The sequence below is a fragment of the Drosophila navojoa genome, chromosome 2, assembly GCF_054131105.1.
Source record: "Drosophila navojoa isolate 15081-1374.11 chromosome 2, UAZ_NAV_1.0, whole genome shotgun sequence".
Lineage (NCBI taxonomy): Eukaryota > Metazoa > Arthropoda > Insecta > Diptera > Drosophilidae > Drosophila > Drosophila navojoa.
Window position 1 is genome coordinate 8,869,735 of NC_142890.1, and position 14,640 is coordinate 8,884,374.

At 44.6% G+C, this 14,640-nt stretch overlaps 2 protein-coding genes and 1 long non-coding RNA gene across 5 annotated transcripts; 2 read left to right on the top strand and 1 right to left on the bottom strand.

Moving 5' to 3' along the window:
• Window positions 1–2,937: 2,937 nt before the first annotated feature.
• On the bottom strand, window positions 2,938–6,275 carry LOC149092105 (uncharacterized). The gene is made up of 2 exons (XR_016196260.1): window positions 6,152–6,275; window positions 2,938–3,743 (listed from the first exon to the last, which is right to left on the bottom strand). It is a non-coding gene; the product is annotated as an uncharacterized LOC149092105 (long non-coding RNA).
• Window positions 3,057–10,807, top strand: Nep4 (M13 family metallopeptidase neprilysin 4). 3 transcript variants are annotated; one of them, XM_018113032.3, is made up of 5 exons: window positions 3,057–3,505; window positions 6,831–8,476; window positions 8,566–9,574; window positions 9,635–10,051; window positions 10,518–10,807. In XM_018113032.3, the coding sequence occupies exons 2-4, from the start codon at window positions 6,836–6,838 to the stop codon at window positions 9,958–9,960; spliced, it is 2,976 nt and encodes a 991-aa protein (XP_017968521.1). In that variant the 5' UTR covers window positions 3,057–3,505; window positions 6,831–6,835; the 3' UTR covers window positions 9,961–10,051; window positions 10,518–10,807. The 3 variants fall into 3 exon arrangements, with proteins under 3 accessions (XP_017968521.1, XP_089112842.1, XP_017968520.1); XM_089256716.1 differs by lacking the exon at window positions 3,057–3,505 and adding an exon at window positions 4,312–4,333; XM_018113031.3 differs by lacking the exon at window positions 3,057–3,505 and having other exon boundaries at window positions 6,457–8,476.
• A 128-nt stretch (window positions 10,808–10,935) lies between these two features.
• Window positions 10,936–14,622, top strand: GluRIID (Glutamate receptor IID). The gene is made up of 14 exons (XM_089256717.1): window positions 10,936–11,211; window positions 11,296–11,456; window positions 11,516–11,738; window positions 11,795–12,187; window positions 12,245–12,408; window positions 12,465–12,695; window positions 12,751–12,954; window positions 13,017–13,101; window positions 13,163–13,439; window positions 13,495–13,696; window positions 13,753–13,978; window positions 14,038–14,150; window positions 14,213–14,362; window positions 14,420–14,622. The coding sequence occupies exons 1-14, from the start codon at window positions 11,109–11,111 to the stop codon at window positions 14,588–14,590; spliced, it is 2,703 nt and encodes a 900-aa protein (XP_089112843.1). The 5' UTR covers window positions 10,936–11,108; the 3' UTR covers window positions 14,591–14,622.
• Window positions 14,623–14,640: the final 18 nt, after the last annotated feature.

The window sequence follows — 14,640 nt, forward strand, 5'->3', positions numbered from 1 at the left end:
CGTTTGATGTCTGTGAGCGTGTCTGCATCTTAAATATGCCTAATTTATATCCCAGATTGGCATTTGGCCAGTCTGCATTGCTGCAATTGTATGTTCATGTTCATTTATTTTGGTCCGCAGCAACAGCAACAACCTACAAAATGTTTGCATTCAGTGTCGGCAGTGGGCAATATTATTAAGCATATCAATTGCCTAAGTGCAACACCTTTGCGCATGCGCAACCGGGCGATAGGCAAGAGCTTGGCCTGGTCAACTTATGCGGGCGGGTGGTCACTCAATTGAAATTGCAATCGTTAGTTGCTGGCATAGCCGTTACCGTTACGGTTGCCGTTACCGTTGCCATCGTAAAAGTGCAAAGTCACGGATGAACGAGTCGACAGCTGGCAGTTGGCTGACAGTTGGAGTCGCCGTTGGAGCCGGTGGAACTTTGCTTCAGCGATTCGTTTTAATTGATTTTGTTGTGTCTGGTTGTCTGTTGTCTGTTGGCCGATTGCAGCAGGAACGGCAACGCCTGCACCACCGACCGGCAACCACAGCCACACAACGTGCACCAACCGACCTACAGCCGATGAGTTGCTAAACTAAATTTGCGCTTGGGCAACTAATTTAACTGAACATGTTGTGGAGACAGTGGAGCTCCGTCCATGCCCCGGTATGCAAAAGAGTTGCCAAACATTCGCGGCCAAATTCGGCGGCTCCTAATTGTGGATTTTTGCATCCAGTCGCCCACCGCAAAGCCTGAGCCACCATGGCGATTATTCCACTTGGCACCCTCTCGCCTCATTTCCTGATTTTACAGCTCTGCTTGTTGTTGCTGTTATTGTAATTGCCATGGTTTGCACATTTTTTGGCTAATTCTCAAATGCGACGGTGGCAGCGGCCCAATGGATTTTCATTTCCACTCGCTTGCCATAAACTTTTAGCGGCAAATGTTATTGGGCCACTCCGAGTTGTTGCTGTTGCTATTGCTTTTGATGGTGTTTATGCAATCAAAATTCTTGCTAGCCCCATGGCAAAAGTAACAACAACAACAACAACAACAACTGCTACTACCACGGCTCGTATGGCACTTGTGGGTGCAATTGTAATTATCCTAATTTATGTTGTATGCTGCTCGCTCTATGGCAGCTTTCGATTGCACCGCCCAACAACAACAAAAACAAGCCGACTATGCCGGATTCTAATACTGTACAGATTTATTGTAAATTATCTAGCCACTTGACAATGATCGATAGTATAAGATTTATGCACAGGTATTAAAACGCCGACCATTTTTGGATCCGCAACTGTAGCGGCCCCACAGCTCGGGACAGTGTTTAACTGTGTGGCTGGCCAACGATTTTGGTCTGTATCTGCCACTAATCGAAATACTTTCCACTGGCTGGCATGGCTGTCTTTTGGTTTTCCAATAATTAGCCATTTAAATGGAAAAGAAACCGGGGAATTGGCTGCATTAGCGGAATATCTGCAATGGAATCGAACAAAGCAAATTGAGTGTCAGTAATGCAGTAATCAAGCGAATAAACCAATACCCGGATAATTAATTGGCCATTATGTTTTATTTCGAAATAAATTGGATTTACATTTTCCATTAGCAGAAATAACATTTAATTCATTTTTTTGCAATATATGTTTAAATGCAGTATATATTATAATTGACTTTTCAGCAATCTCTTTCATGCATTTTCTCCCTTACATGTTAATTCTAGTGTAATACCTTTTTTGCATAGCCAATATATCAACATCAATCAAAGTCATAGAACGTGTCAATTTAATTGCAACTGCATACATATACTCGTTAAATAGTCCCATAAATATGCTTGCTTTAAACGGAACTGGAGAGCCAGCACAGAAACCATAAAAAATGGGAAAATATAAACGGCGCCTCCCACACATATTTGTTATTTGCAATGAAAACATTTACCCGGGGCAGCACTTTAGAAAATGCATTTCGCATATTGCGAAGCCCAGTTAGAAGCCCTACACACGCACGCTCACAATAGAATGCTTAATAAATAAATTAGCTAATCAAAATATATGTAATTCAAAAGCAAACAAGAACAAATAACAAATAAACAATTTAATGTGTTGAATAAATACGTTAAGAATTACTATCGCAATTGAGTTGGGAGCGTGACGCGGGACATGTCATGACGACATTCGCCAACAGCTTGAATGCCAGCAGGTGTTAAAAAAAAAAACATTTTCAAGCATAGCATATCAATGTTCTATATGTACATATGTACATATCAGGTGTGGTCCAGCCAATACAAATTGAAATGTTCTTGTCAAAGCCTGACAACAAATAAGCTCAATCACTCATGTAATCAATTAATCGAGTACATAAGCGTAGACAACGCCAATTCCAATGATTAATGTCCACATTATGGTGCTTATGGTAATTAATACCACTCGAATGTCAAATTGCAATTTATTTGCACGCACTTTAGAGTGGACAACTCGCGTTTAATTTGTTGTGAAAAGAATTTAATTAAGCGCACAATTCTCATATCACAATTGATTGACATGTACTGCAGAAGGCTTATGCTCAGATTTAATCAGAATTTGGTTTCGCTCTCTCGCAGTATCTGTTGAGACTCCCTGTATCTGTCTTTGTTGTTGTTCTCTCTCTTTCTCCTCACTGCCTCTCTCTATCTCTTATCTCATTCTCTCTGCTTCGCTCTCTGCAGTTCCTTCTCATCTCTTCCTGCATCTCACTCTCTCTTTCTCCCCAATTTCTTAAATCACTCTCTCTCTCTCTCGGTCACTTTATCTCTCTCTTTTTCTCTCCTCCCAAATCGCTGTCTCTCTCTCACACACACACACTCATAAGCTCATTCATTCTTTTCAACTTTCCCTAAACGATATGACAGTTAATTTCATACTGAGCCAAAGCAAGTCCACTGAAAACACTCCCATAAATCATTCTGTAAATAATTAGTTAGCAAAAACAATTGTTTATTAAAGTCGTACACGTACTCGCACTGGTACTCCTCGCACTTGCTTTCGTTTTAATTGAAAAGCACTTTGCAGTCAGACTAAGCTTTGACTATTAAGTCAACTGATAACAGTTAAGAAACACTGATGATATGCTCACAGTCGAGTTCCCATCTGGCTTTCACTGTGAGTGCGCCCGCAAAGCAGATGCGCCCGCTGCTTTAGACATATCAATTAGCGGTAATCTCGCGGCAATTAAAATTAGTAGCAGCAGTACGCCGAGTGCTGGGCATACTGGCAGCAGCTCTACCATTATTCCGCCATCAGAACGTCACATCAAGGGCCAGCAACATTTCGCCTTCAACGCTCATCATTGTCGGGCCGGTGAAGCATTCGTTACTTCGCTGCCAAGGCGTTAACAGGCAGATGCAGCAGCAGCAGCGACAGCTACATCGACAACAACTGCAAAAAATACTCGGTGCTCGATACAATATCTAAACTGCATGAAGTGTGTGAAGTCAATTGCAACTGGAAAGCTGTTCAAGTTCAAGTGTGCCACAGTTTGAATGTAAGTGTTGTTCCTTAACTGTTATGCAGCCCATGTCTCGGATCAGAGTTCAGTTCTTATAGTTAGAGCCGACGTAACTTTGTTTTGAGGAAATACGCAATAAGTGCTGAAAACTGGTTTTGTAAATATGATTCATCATTGTGAGTTGCATCGTTACAAACGTGAAAATCATTCCCAATCGGTCGTTGACGATAAGTAGTGAAAAATTTCACATCCGCATTGATCAAATCGTGATATGCTAAAAAAAATCAAGTAAGACAAATCTAGGCGAGACGGCTCGACTTCGGGGTCCCCTGAACCCTTTTAGAGAAATGGTATTCCAATAATTCTACACATCTCTGCTAACAGCGCAGCTGACGTTGACGTCGACTGCTGCATCGAAAATTACATTTCAATATATATAAAATAGATGCCAATTTCAAGTCTCAGACAGACAGACAGGCAGACAGAGGTACATCGACTCAACTGTTTATTAAGCAATTATACGAAACTGCATGCTGGTAAATATATTTTCATAATAACCACTCAAATCAGCTATTTAAATACAGGGTATAACTCAGGGAAGCTGCACATGCCAAATACTTTGACTAGTTTAGGGCAGATAAGAACAGACATCACATACGTCTTAACTATTAATTAATTTTCTGTCTGTTGTGGCTGTTCAGCTCATCAGACTAGCTGACTGCCAATTATTGCAGGGGGAAGTACTGCGCTGATAAGAGAGCTAATTTGTGATTAAACGGCGCAACTGAAAAGATTCTATAGTAGTTCGGTGTTCATTCATTCGACGCTCATTCACGCTCACATTTAATAACTGATTCATGAATGGTTCGTTTACCTTTCACACAACCTGACGTGAGATATTCGCTCAGTTCCATACAGTTTGCGTTCTTGAACTAGAGATCAAATGAGTCCGATGGTCAAACGCAATTAGAAGCCATAAGGTTGACAATTATATAAACTCTAGACCCGCAGACTGCAGTTGCACGCGCCAGCCGCAGCAACAAATATGCTATGCAGTGCATGCCACGTACACATCTGCACATGTGTCTGTGTGTGTATCTGCTTGTTAATTGACATGTTATCCAATCTCGGTCATAGTCGCTAATTAAAAGGTTTAAGGCTAAAATTAGCATACGAACGAACGGCAATTCAAGTGAACACCACTACAGATGCACCCTACAGCACACGCATAAAAAGGCCGATCCACACATTCGCATACAAGTACATCTCATTTTACACACACACACACTCAGGCTAATTTGCGTGTTTGCTGTTCATGAAGCACAAATTCGTGCGGTGCGAGATGGCGAAGTGGACCCCAACAACAACAAAAAAGTGTCCATAGGCTTGTACTCTGTGAATGCGAACGTGAATGTGCTGATGTGCTCAATGTGTGTGTGTGGGGATGGGTCCGAGGCAGTGTGGACTGTTTTGTTGAGCATGAGCTGCGTGTCGCCATATTAGATGGCATCGCATGCCAGCAATTATCCGCATAATCTTGTAATACTAACCTAAACCCAAAATGATGTCGAAAGGCAATTTACTGACAAGTTTTCTTTCGCCTCGCAAGTAGCTTAAATTCACTTAACTAGTAACTTGCGTGTGTATAAATGAATATATATGTATGTGTGTATGTGTGTGCAGCCAGTGATTATGTATATAAGCAGTAAATACTTTTGACATTTTAACAACCATGATGAATATTACGTATACGCACGGTAATAGAATTCCGCCTTGTCGCGACTTTTTCCATTGACATTCTAGAAGAGATTAATGTAAATTGGATTTTCCATAAACTCAACGAAAAGTTAACTAATACAATTAAAATAAATGCTTCAGCAGGGCACTTTTTTTTATTCAATATACGTATGTTTGAAGCATTCCTAAAAAAGAAAATATAAAGGGCACCAAGTCGCTCTGGGACTGATTAAACAGATTTATGGCGACAGTTTGTATGTACACACAAATTCCTTAACTACTCAACAATTGTCACTGTCCATATGCCGTACCCCGTAGGGTGTAGCGCAGCGAAGCACAAAGTTTAACCTGCTTTGGCTGTCTGTTACGTCCAATTGTTTTGTGAAATTAAATTAAATTGATTGAATTTAGACCCAATTCAAAGCTGAACCCGGACGGAGGTCAACACTGAGGTGCCACCATTCACAGATTGTGTGCATTTGTGAGTGTGTGTGTGTGTGTGCTAGTGATAATGACACTAATTCTTTATACGTTATGTTTGTTGCTGCAACGGCTGCAGCTGCCTCTGCTGGTAATGGCTATATTGTATTATTGTTGTTGTTGCTTGTGCAAAACTTGTTTATTTAGCAGACATTAGCGCACATTAATACAACCGGAAGTGGTCGATTTGTAAGCGCCCAAATAAGGTTAATGGGTCAAATGCTGGGACTATGGCAATGCGATCAACTCTGCTGCAGGTTGAAGCAATTGCAGAAGGTCAAAGACCCATTGATATCGGTAGAACATTAATGTTACCCCAAGCGGTCAATATTTACTTGGCTTTACGGCCTGTCAGGCAAACTAAATGGAAGTAGCAGACCGCATAAACACACACACACACACACACACACACATACATACGGAGAGTATCTGAACAGTAAACACAGATCACAATTACGTCGCTACCTCTTCTGTCTCTATCTCTTCTTCCGTCTCTGACGCCATCTCCTTTTCTTGTGTACTATGCTTCTGAGGGGCTTATTTAAGCGCCGCGCTGTGGGTGTCGGCGTCGTCTCTGCCGTTGTCGTCTTCATTCAATTGTTTGTCGCGCGCCGTGATTACGTCCAGCCTGACCGGCGCACTGGACAGCCCCAAATGGAGCTAGCAGTTTCAGTAGGCAATGCGCGCGCGACTGATGCGCCCGCACTCAATCTCGCTGCTGGCTGCTCTCGGTTATCAGATCGCAGTTCGCGGTTCGCGTTGCTTGGTGCTCGGTGCTCGGTTCTCGGTTCTCGGTTTTCGAATCTCGATTCGCGGCTCTTTAGCTGGCGGCTTTTCATTCTTTCGCAATTGCGTCGCGAACAAAATTGCGTTTAATTAAAGTATAAAGGCCAGAGCACGCCATTCGGCAGTATTCGTTGTCGTTTTCATATTGATTAAACATATTTGAAAACGTGCATTATGAGCCGACTCAGCCCCCTGAAGCTGACGCTGGTGCAGGTGCACGGTGCTCACCCACCGCCAAATCCGCATGGCGCTCGTGCCGAGCGTCGCGTCAAGCTGGGGCTAGGGGTTAATCAGCAAACGGGTCGCGTACAGTGGTGTCCCGGTCTAACCTGTTGCAAATTGCTCTTACTGATTCCAGTGGTGATGCTGCCATTGACATTGGTGCTGCTGCTGCTACTGCGGCTGGACGGAATGCTGCAAGCGCTGCAGTTGAGCGAACAACGCGTACGCGAGCAACGCAAAGCTGACATCTCGGTGCCCGGCTACCTGGAGGACTACGAGTCGCTGCTGCCGGAGGGCGAGACCTACAATGACCTAATCAATGATGAGTTCCTGTTGCCGCACGCCAAGCGTGCCCAGATAGAGTTGAACGCAGCAGAGAAAGCCAAACGCTGTCTGCCTTATCGCTATGCGAATGGCGAGACGCTGGAGCTAGAGGATCGCAGCATTCTGATGAAAGATGCCCGCACATCCTTCCTACCCCATGGCTCTGTAATTGGCGCAATGCCCAGCGAGTGCTTTGCGAACGAAGCGACAGACACCGAGAGGAACACGGTGGTCGACGATGAAGGCTCCGAGCTCGACACCACTCACAAGAAGAGCTCACCCAAACGGTATCCGGATAAAAGTCAGTACATGTCCCGGCGACGGAAGGCAGCGCGGGAGCGACGCGAAGCACAGCAGGAGCAGCACGTGGATAATTTGGAAGCGGAGTTGATTGAGAGCTCACTGCAATCTTTTTGGAATGAGCAGGGCACTCGGGAGGATATACGGCAGGCCCAGTCGAAGACCATGCAACGTTACATGAACAGACACGCGGATCCGTGCGTGGACTTTTACAAGTTTGCCTGCGGTAACTGGGAGAGACTGCATCCCATACCAAAGGACAAGGCGGGCTTCGATACTTTTGAGATGTTGCGTGAGAGTCTGGATTTAGTGCTGCGCAATCTGCTTGAGAGGAGTCCACACTCACCGAACTCAGAGATGCGTGTGCGGCAAAACGTATTCAAACTGAACGAGCAGGAGCCGGAAACGGATCAGGCATCCGAGCTTAAGGCTGAGCGTCTGCGTCGGCACATTGTCCATCGGCGTCATTTGCTGAATCGTGTGCTGGTGCGCTATAAGCGCTTTACCAATGCCACCAAGCGGAAAAGGCTCTTTGAGCCAGTGCGCGAGAGGAACAGAGAGCAGGATACGCCGGCGTCATCTACGATACATGTTAAGGATAGGGACGTTGACAAAGACAAGGACAAGTTCAAGGAGGAAATTACACCGATGCAAGTGAATACCAAGGAGTTCCTGAAACCCAAGCACGATGCTCAACTGAAGGCAAAGAATCTGTACAAGTCATGCGTGAACAGCGAGCTGCTCAATCGTCGCGGCCTGGAGCCGCTGCACGCGCTCATTCGGCAGCTGGGCGGCTGGCCAGTGCTTGACCCGGATTGGCGTAGCACCCACTTCAACTGGCAGCAGCTAGCCGCCACGCTGCGTCGGTACAACAACGACATTCTGATCGTCCAGTGGGTGGGCGCTGATATCAAGAACTCTGAGGAGAATATCATACAGTTCGATCAAACCGGGCTGGGTCTGCCCACACGCGAATACTTTCTACAGCAGAGCAACGCCAAGTATTTGACTGCCTACCAGCGCTACATGTCCGAGGTGATGCACAAGCTGGGCGCCAGCAAGGCGGATGCAGCTCATACGGCCACCGAACTGATTGCCTTCGAGACAAGGCTGGCAGCGATTACAGCTCCAGCGGAGCAAAGACTCAATGTAACCAAGGTAAGTGGTGATAAATCACAGTAGAATGAGATATACTTCATTAAACTGTTCCCTATTATCAATAATACTATAACTTTTTACATGCACAGCTCTACAAACGGATGACGCTGCAGCAACTGAAGGCGACGGTGCCACAGATTGACTGGACTATGTACTTGAGTACGCTTCAGGGACGCAACGTCAACGAGACGGAGCAGGTGGTCATCTATGCGGTGGAGTACATGAAGCAGCTGGTGGCACTGCTTGCCGTTACGGAGCCCCGCACAGTGGCCAACTATATGATGTGGCGGTTCGTTCGGCATCGCATCAACAATGTTGACGATCGCTTCGATGACATCAAACAGAGCTTCTACCATGCGCTCTTCGGACGCGAAGAGAGTCCGCAGCGGTGGAAGGTGTGCATAGCGCAGGTGAACACGAATATGGGCATGGCCGTAGGCTCGATGTTTGTGAGTCGGTACTTCGATGACAACAGCAAGAGGGACACGATGCGCATGACCCACGAGCTGCAGCAGGCATTCCGGGACATACTGAAGACCACAGACTGGCTAGATCAGACCACTAAGCTGTTGGCCGAGGAGAAGGTGAATGCAATGTCCCTCAAGATTGGCTATCCGGACTTCATACTTAATGCCGAGGAGCTGAACGAGAAGTACGCTGGCATCGATATACATCCAGACAAATACTTTGAGAACACGCTCAATGTGCTGCTGCACACGGCCAAGATGGAGCAGGCCAAGCTGCACGAGCGTGTCAACAAAACCAACTGGCAGACGGCACCGGCTATTGTTAATGCCTACTATAGCCGCAACAAGAATCAGATCATGTTTCCCGCTGGCATACTGCAGCCGCCCTTCTATCATCGTTATTTTCCCAAATCTCTGAACTTTGGCGGCATCGGAGTGGTCATTGGGCATGAGCTGACCCACGGCTTTGACGATAAAGGCCGGCTCTTCGATAGCAATGGCAACATACACAAGTGGTGGACGGACTCGTCCATTCGCGGCTTTGACGACCGCGCCCGCTGTATCATTTCACAGTACGGCAATTATACGGTCGAGGAGGTGGGCATAGCTCTCAATGGCGAGAGCACGCAAGGTAGGCCACAAATCCTGTAATCCAATTAATTGCATGGCTCATCAGTCATCTGCCCCTCAGGCGAGAATATTGCGGACAATGGAGGACTGCGGCAAGCTTTTCACGCTTACATGCGTTGGTTAAATGAAAACCCAAACGAGGCCAAAGATGAGATGTTGCCGGGACTGAATATGACCGGACCGCAGCTATTCTTCTTGAATTTCGGCCAGGTGTGGTGCGGCGCCATGCGACCGGAGGCGATACGCAACAAGCTGAATACAGCCATACATAGCCCTGGACGCTATCGTGTCATCGGCACCCTCTCCAACTCATACGACTTTGCACGCGAGTTCAACTGCGCGGCTGGCACGCCCATGAATCCCCAAAAGAAGTGCAGTGTGTGGTAGCCGCAGCCCATTGTTTCCTATAGCCTAAGAGTATTACAAACGATCCATTCCTAAACCAACCAGCACACGCCAGTTGGATCTAACGCTAATTGTAAGTATTATATCAACTAATAAAACCACTTAGCACTAGGCATTCCAATGCTGACACATCACACTCAGAATCGCTCCACTTTCGGAGCCCCATGATGTTCGCCAGCTTCCTCTCAACTGTCATTTATCGCATTGAAGATGGGCTTGTTGTGGTGCTGTCATCAACAACGTCGCACTTCAGTTGGTCCCGTTGCGCCACAATTTACATTCCCTTAATTAATGGTGATTTATGCCCACTAGTTGGATTGCTTTTAATGGCCTCCCTATGCGGTTGTTGCTCTCCTTCTTGCTGTGGTGAACTTCTTCAATTGTCTTTCCAATTAGCAAGCCAACACATAAATTTTAGAAATTATTTCGAGAAAAATTGAAGTTAGAGTTGTGAATTTATGACTTAATTAATTTGTAAAAATTTGTAAATTAAAACTCAATATTAGTTTTGTTATCTTTAAGCCTTTTAAACTTTACAGATGGCGCTGATTTTCGGATTTATCCCAAGCCTGACTTGCCATTAAACTAAAACTACCAGGATATATTCGCAAGTGTATTCAACCAAAGATATTAAAGCCGAAGTGTGCCAAAAAGAAAAAAAATTAAAATAAAGTATGATATACTTTACGATTTTATTTTATATATAAATATTATAGTATTTAACTAACTATATTTTTAAATTGCAATAATTTAGTTGAAACTATTTATGTTTGTGATAATTCTAATAAAATATTAACAATAGCGAAATGTGCACAAACGAATCAAGAAATATTATTTTCAATCCATTCTGATATATTTGTATATGGGGACTACGCAACACTGGCAACAGTTCCAAAACTTTGCAGCTTTCAAGCTTCATACAAAACAAATATTTTGGAAAACTTTTGAGCATATTTTCTAATATATTCCTCTTCAGTTGTAGCAGTGTCTTCAGAGGGGACGGAACGCCGTCTGAGTTGGTCGTCCAAAAATATATATATAGAGAACAGAGAAAAGTATCAAAAATAGACACAGAACACTTACTGATTAAAAAATAAAATATTCAAAATTAACAAATAGAAGTAGATTAAATGCATTTTTGGTTGGCTGTTGTGGTACTTCTGTGGTCACGTGCGGTCCATGGCTACGGCAGCAATCCCTATGCAATTTCCAATAGACAGGCCATACGCATTGGTAAGCCAACAGAGAACTGAGCAGACATTCCACTCAAACACTCTCGCATACTCACCGCTCTTTGACTCAATCAACGGCGCGCAGGTCTAATCACTGACGATAGCACGGACAGAATACGCCAAACGTTCGAGCATGCCATTGCCGTGGTTAACAGCGACCTGAGCGTCCCGCTGGTGGGTGAAACGGAGCAAGTGGCTTATGGGAACTCTGTGCATGCTTTTGAGCAACTATGCAGACTAATGCAGGTGAGAAATGCGTAAACACGAATTGCTGAATGTTAATTAAAATCGTTACCATGCGATAGAATGGGGTGGGCGCCGTATTTGGACCTGCTGCCAGGCATACTGCTGCCCATCTACTGAATGCCTGCGATGCCAAGGATGTGCCCTTCATATATCCGCACCTGTCGTGGAGTCCACAGACCGATGGCTTTAACCTGCATCCGCATCCGGAGGACATTGCCCATGCGCTCTTCGACATCATCACACAGTTCGAGTGGTCACGCTTTATTTTCTGCTACGAGTCCTGTATGGCAAATGCCCCTTCGATCGGAATATGTCTGATAATTTGTTACTGCTTGCAGCGGAATACCTCACCATACTGGATCACCTAATGACATTGTATGGCACCAAGGGACCAGTCATCAAAGTGATGCGCTACGATCTCAATCTCAATGGCAACTACAAGGCGGTTCTGCGGCGCATCCGCAAATCGCAGGATAGCCGCATCGTGGTTGTTGGCTCAACGGAGGGCGTGGCCGAGCTGCTGCGACAGGCTCAGCAAGTGGGCATCATGAATGAGGACTACACATATTTGGTGGGAAATCTTGATCTGCACACCTACGAGCTGGAGGAGTACAAATACAGCGAGGCAAATATAACCGGCATACGCATGTTTGACCCGGATAAGAAAGAGGTGCGTGACTTAGTCGAAACACTGCAACACGAGATAGGCGAAAGTGAGCCCATGAACAATGGTAAGAGCTGAGTATCAATTCTCCCCCATTCCCCCTTACTTAATTCAATGATTGCAGGTTCTTCCACCATAACGTTGGCCATGGCCCTAACCTATGATGCAGTGCGAGTCATTGCCGAAACAACCAACTTTCTGCCCTACCAGCCGCAGCAGCTGAATTGCTCTGAGCGCCATGATAACGTTCAGCCAGATGGCTCCACATTCAAGAACTATATGAGATCGGTAAAAGTGTTTTAAGAAATTCGAAGTATTTATATATTCATCTTCATGCTTTACAGTTGGACATTTTGGACAAAACCATTACGGGACGAATATTTTTTCAAGGCAATATGCGTAAGAAATTCAGCTTCGATGTGATCGAGCTGCAGCCCGTGGGTCTGGTGAAGATCGGCACCTGGGAGGAGGGCAAAGACTTTGAATTTAAGCGGCCACCACCGATAATAGATCTGAATGAGAACGAGGAAAATACCTTAGTGAATAAAACATTTAAAGTGCTTATCTCTGTCCCGGTAAGTTAAACCTCATATGCATATGGCTCCCTGCTTAACATTTTGCCATATTCAGAACAAACCCTATGCTAGTCTGGTGGAAAGCATTAATACTCTGATTGGCAATGATCAGTACGAGGGCTATGGCGTAGATCTGATTAAGGAGCTGGCTGACAAACTTGGCTTCAACTTTACCTTTCACAATGGTGGCAATGATTATGGCTCCTTCAATAAGAGCACAAACATGACAACAGGAATGCTCAAGGAAATTGTTGAGGGCGTAAGTAGTATTAACTATGTGATTAACTATATATATATATATGAATCGACAATCTCCAATAGCATGCAGACCTGGCCATCACTGATTTGACTATCACTTCAGAAAGAGAGGAAGCCATTGACTTCTCCATACCATTTATGAACCTAGGTAAGCCATATTGAAGATAATGCTTTAAAATGATTTTAATTAATACTTTATTGCTGTTAAGGTATTGCCATTTTATATATAAAACCGCAAAAGGCCGAGCCTGAGATCTTTTCATTCATGGACCCATTTTCAAAGGAGGTTTGGCTGTACCTGGGCATTGCGTATTTAGGAGTCTCACTGTGTCTGTTTGTGCTGGGCCGTCTCTCACCTTCAGAATGGGATAATCCGTATCCCTGTATCGAAGAGCCGGAAGAACTAGAGAATCAATTTACCATAAATAATTCACTGTGGTTCACCACAGGAGCGTTGCTCCAACAGGGCTCTGAGATCGCGCCCAAGTATTACCATAAAATGTAAAAATTAATTTGTATTAATCACTTTTCCATATCGCAGAGCCCTGAGCACACGTACTATATCAGCTATTTGGTGGTTCTTCACGCTGATCATGGTATCGTCATACACTGCGAACTTGGCTGCGTTTCTGACCATAGAAAACCCGTCCAGCTCAATTAACAGCGTTGAAGATCTGGCAGAGAACAAAGATGACGTTCAATACGGTGCAAAACGTACCGGCTCAACGAGAAACTTTTTCTTGGTAAGTAGCAAGTCGGAGAGCGTAACTGTACTCAATGCTTATTATCCCTAATTCAGACGTCCGAAGACCCGATCTACATGAAAATGAATACCTACATGACCAATCATCCAGAGATGCTTACTGAAACAAATCAAGCTGGCGTCGATAAAGTCAAGGCGGGCACAAAATATGCTTTTCTCATGGAGTCAACGTCTATAGAGTATAATACGGTGAGGGAATGTAGTCTGAAAAAGATTGGCGAAGCGCTGGATGAGAAGGGTTATGGCATTGCAATGCCTAAGAGTGAGTAAGGATTCGAGCTTGATCTTAAACTGAAAGTAAACTGAAATACTGCTACCTAGACTGGCCGTATCGCGATAAATTCAACAATGCGCTGCTCGAGCTGCAGGAACAGGGAGTCCTGGCTAGGCTAAAGAACAAATGGTGGAATGAAATAGGTGCCGGTGTTTGCAGCGTAAGTTTTCAATGGTTAAGCACTCTTTCGATTATGTGTAATAATTTTATCATTTAATGCAGGACAAGAGCGACGACGAGGGCTCTTCTGCATTGGGCATGAAAAATTTAAGTGGCATTTACGCTGTGCTAATCGTTGGTTCATTGTTTTCCTTTATCATCTCCTTTTTCTACTGGTGTTTGTTTGTCTTCAAGAAAGCCAAGTTCTATGAGGTAAGTTAGATGCTTCTCTACTACTCTGCTCTACTCTACTCCTCTTACTATTTAAAGGTGCCCTTCTGCGATGCGCTTGCTGAGGAGTTTAAGATTGTTGTCAGTTTTGCGGAAAATGAACGCGCTCTGAAGAGCGCCCAGTCGGTCTATTCACGCAGTCGCAATTCCTCACAGTCCATAGACTCTCTGGAAACTGATTCGGAGAATAATCTACCCGATGGAGACTAAAATTTTGACAAAAAATATATATACTTAATAATTTTGTAAATTGTCTCACT

Coding starts and splice junctions, on each gene's coding strand:
- GluRIID (XM_089256717.1), top strand. CDS start 11,109: ATGCATTTTTGGTTGGCTGTTGTGGTACTTCTGTGGTCACGTGCGGTC. Junction 12,409..12,464: donor TCAAGAACTATATGAGATCG/GTAAAAGTGTTT, acceptor CATGCTTTACAG/TTGGACATTTTGGACAAAAC. Junction 14,151..14,212: donor TAGGTGCCGGTGTTTGCAGC/GTAAGTTTTCAA, acceptor CATTTAATGCAG/GACAAGAGCGACGACGAGGG.
- Nep4 (XM_018113031.3), top strand. CDS start 6,647: ATGAGCCGACTCAGCCCCCTGAAGCTGACGCTGGTGCAGGTGCACGGT. Junction 8,477..8,565: donor AAAGACTCAATGTAACCAAG/GTAAGTGGTGAT, acceptor TTACATGCACAG/CTCTACAAACGGATGACGCT. Junction 9,575..9,634: donor CAATGGCGAGAGCACGCAAG/GTAGGCCACAAA, acceptor TCTGCCCCTCAG/GCGAGAATATTGCGGACAAT.